Source organism: Sinocyclocheilus anshuiensis, unplaced genomic scaffold (genome assembly GCF_001515605.1).
Source record: "Sinocyclocheilus anshuiensis isolate Anshui unplaced genomic scaffold, SAMN03320099.WGS_v1.1 scaffold2130, whole genome shotgun sequence".
Classification (NCBI taxonomy): domain Eukaryota; kingdom Metazoa; phylum Chordata; class Actinopteri; order Cypriniformes; family Cyprinidae; genus Sinocyclocheilus; species Sinocyclocheilus anshuiensis.
Genome location: NW_015557208.1, coordinates 75,798 through 78,527, shown reverse-complemented (window position 1 = coordinate 78,527; position 2,730 = coordinate 75,798). Strand labels below are relative to the sequence as shown.

General features: G+C 44.8%; 1 protein-coding gene across 1 annotated transcript in view; it reads right to left on the bottom strand.

Annotated features, from left to right (window-relative positions):
• The window catches only part of tmc7 (transmembrane channel like 7), a 12,169-nt gene that overhangs the window by 4,340 nt on the left and 5,099 nt on the right, over positions 1-2,730 (bottom strand). The window contains exons 11-15 of the mRNA XM_016474356.1: positions 2,176-2,273; positions 1,914-2,097; positions 1,469-1,599; positions 1,242-1,397; positions 852-930 (exon numbers count right to left, since the gene is read on the bottom strand). Coding sequence (XP_016329842.1) covers positions 852-930; positions 1,242-1,397; positions 1,469-1,599; positions 1,914-2,097; positions 2,176-2,273 — 648 coding nt within the window. The remainder of the gene's footprint in view (positions 1-851; positions 931-1,241; positions 1,398-1,468; positions 1,600-1,913; positions 2,098-2,175; positions 2,274-2,730) is intronic.

The following is a 2,730-nucleotide window of genomic DNA, read 5'->3' as shown; positions in this document are numbered from 1 at the left end:
CGGTACGACTGGTCTTCAACGAGCCCAAAAGAGCCCATGTTACACCTCTCTTTATCTCCTTGCACTGGCTACCGGTCGCGGCTCGAATCAAGTTCAAGACATTGATGCTTGCATATAGAACAGCCACAGGCTCAGCACCCGCCTACTTCCACTCACTACTACGAATCTACATCCCCTCCAGAAGTCTGAGATCCGCTAGTGAGTGACGCCTCGTGGTACCATCACAGAGAGGCTCAAAATCACTTTCCAGAACATTCTCGTTCACCGTTCCTGGCTGGTGGAACGATCTTCCCACCCCTATCCAGAATGCTGAATCCCTGACAATGTTCAAGCGACAGCTCAAAACGAAATAAAAAAGAAAGAAATCTCTTTCGTCACTATCTGACTTCATCCTAAATTTTTTTTATTTTATTTCTTTATTTATTCCTTCCCTTTCTAGCTTGTACTTATTTGAACAATGTCTGGAAACTTGGTATTACGAGCACTTCCTGTGTCTGCCTCTTTAAGAAGAATCGCTTTATGTATCCCCCAATTGTAAGTCGCTTTGGATAAAAGCGTCTGCAAAATGACTAAATGTAAATGTAAGTTTGTATTCATCCATCCAATCTGCAGTTCACACACATTAAACACTCCTGCATCCCTCCTTATTTCTAGTGACTACTAAAGTCAAAGCAGGCTGAGTTTGAGATATTAGAAATGATTTCTGGTGCATTTAGTTCAAAGGCTGTAAGATAAAACATTCATGAAGATTTGGACTGTTAATGACACTAGAGCATTTGTTGCACTGAAATAACAAGAAAATTATCAGATAAAACAGATGCCATCATCATCATCATCATGTGGAGACTCACCATAACCAGCTGATCTCGGAGCTGTTCAATCACACGCTTATGAGCTCCAGCCAAGGCGATGACATAAAACATCCCCAGACTGCAACACACACACACACAGGATTACAGATTTACTGTAGTTTCATACACAGCAGACCTGCCACGCTGATGTCACACTGGTACAGTATCTGTGGTCAAACCGGTTTTAGTGCTGATGGATGATAGGTGGTGCTGTGGGGTCATTTTCACAATAACACAAGGCAGTTTGTTTCTGAACGTTGAATTTTAGTTTTTAACAAAAATGAAAATGATTAAATGTGCACACTTAAAGGATAAGTTCAATCAGAAGTGCAGTGGTGTGTGGAAGTAAATTGGATGTATCTCTACTCTACTGCTGCTGATTTTCCTCACCAGGTGATGACGAAGAAGGAGACGGCGAAGGCCTCGGAGGCGAGCGCCAGCAGGAATGAGTTCAGGCCGATTGGCAGCTGGGAGATCACTCGCGGCACCACCTTCCACGACGTGCTGTAGCTGACAAACGGGCCGCACGCTCGCGACGAGCGGATCCTGAAACACACCTCAATGAAACGAGCGGCCTCACGTAACACCGCCCATGTGTTTGTGATCCACGGACTCACTCTGCAATACTGACGATGACAGGGACGGACGCCAGAGCCAAGCCGATCAGTAACACCACCAGGAAGAAGAAGTTGGAGCTGGAAGCTCGGAACGGACGAGTGGAGGGACGACAGTTGGTCACCAGAGACACCTGCGAAGGCAACGAGCGGCTCGTTAATCAGAGGACGTTTACTTACAGTAACTTACTGCCACACGGTCAGGCCTGCTCACATCACATACGCTGCCATAAACATTTTAACAGGGTCCTAGCTATTTACACTGAAGTCTGAGTTTTAATCAGAACACCAAAAACTAGAAAACAGGCTAGAAAAGCTGGAATAACACAAGAATAAAATATGACATTTCTAAAATGATATTTAGCATAGAAAAACCAAAGCTTATTTTTAGAACCCTTCATATTTCTGGCACTGGGATGTTATTTTCCCCTCAAGCTCGAGCCGTGACCTTTTTCAGGTAGAAGACGAGGACGTATTTGACGGTGTTAATGGCAGGAAGCAGAGGGCAGTAAAAGGTTCCTATCCAGCAGATGGTTTGGCCATAAACGATCTCCAGCACATTCTGTGGGATGGCGAATTCTTGCTGACCCCACCACTTGGCCAAACCGCAGTCGCAATTATTCACGATGATCCTGAAACAACAACTGAACTCTCAGCACTTCAGCTCAAGCTGCTTCTACAGAAGATGTGCAATAGAAAGATTTTCATACTTCCTTGGAAACTCCACGAAGATGGTGACGGCAGCAATGATCAGGAAGTCAAAGATCACAAGCTTGTACATTTCCTGCCCGACGTGAGTCTCCCAGCACTGCAGAACACAGACGGTCAGACACGGGAATCAAATAAATGTGTGTGTGTGTGTGTGAGAGGAGTGTGTGTGTGTGAGAGAGTGTGAGTGTGAGTGTGTGTGTGTGTGTGCGTGCGTTTTTGTGACAAATGAGGACATAAATTTGTATAATGACAAAGGTATGACAGGTATTACAAGGAGAAGGTGACTTTTCAGGACATTACCCCATGTCCCCACTTTTCAAAACGCTTATAAATCACACAGAATGGAGTGTATTGAAAATCTGAAATAGCACAAAGTTTCCTGTGAGGGGTAGGTTTAGGGGTAGGGTTGGTGTAGGGCAATAGAATATACGGTCTGTACAGTATAAAAACCATTACGCCTATGGGATGTCCCCACTTTTCACAAAAACAAACCTGTGTGTGTGTGTGTGTGTGTGTGTGTGTGATGTGGCGGCTTGAAGCATTTGTTGGGGGGA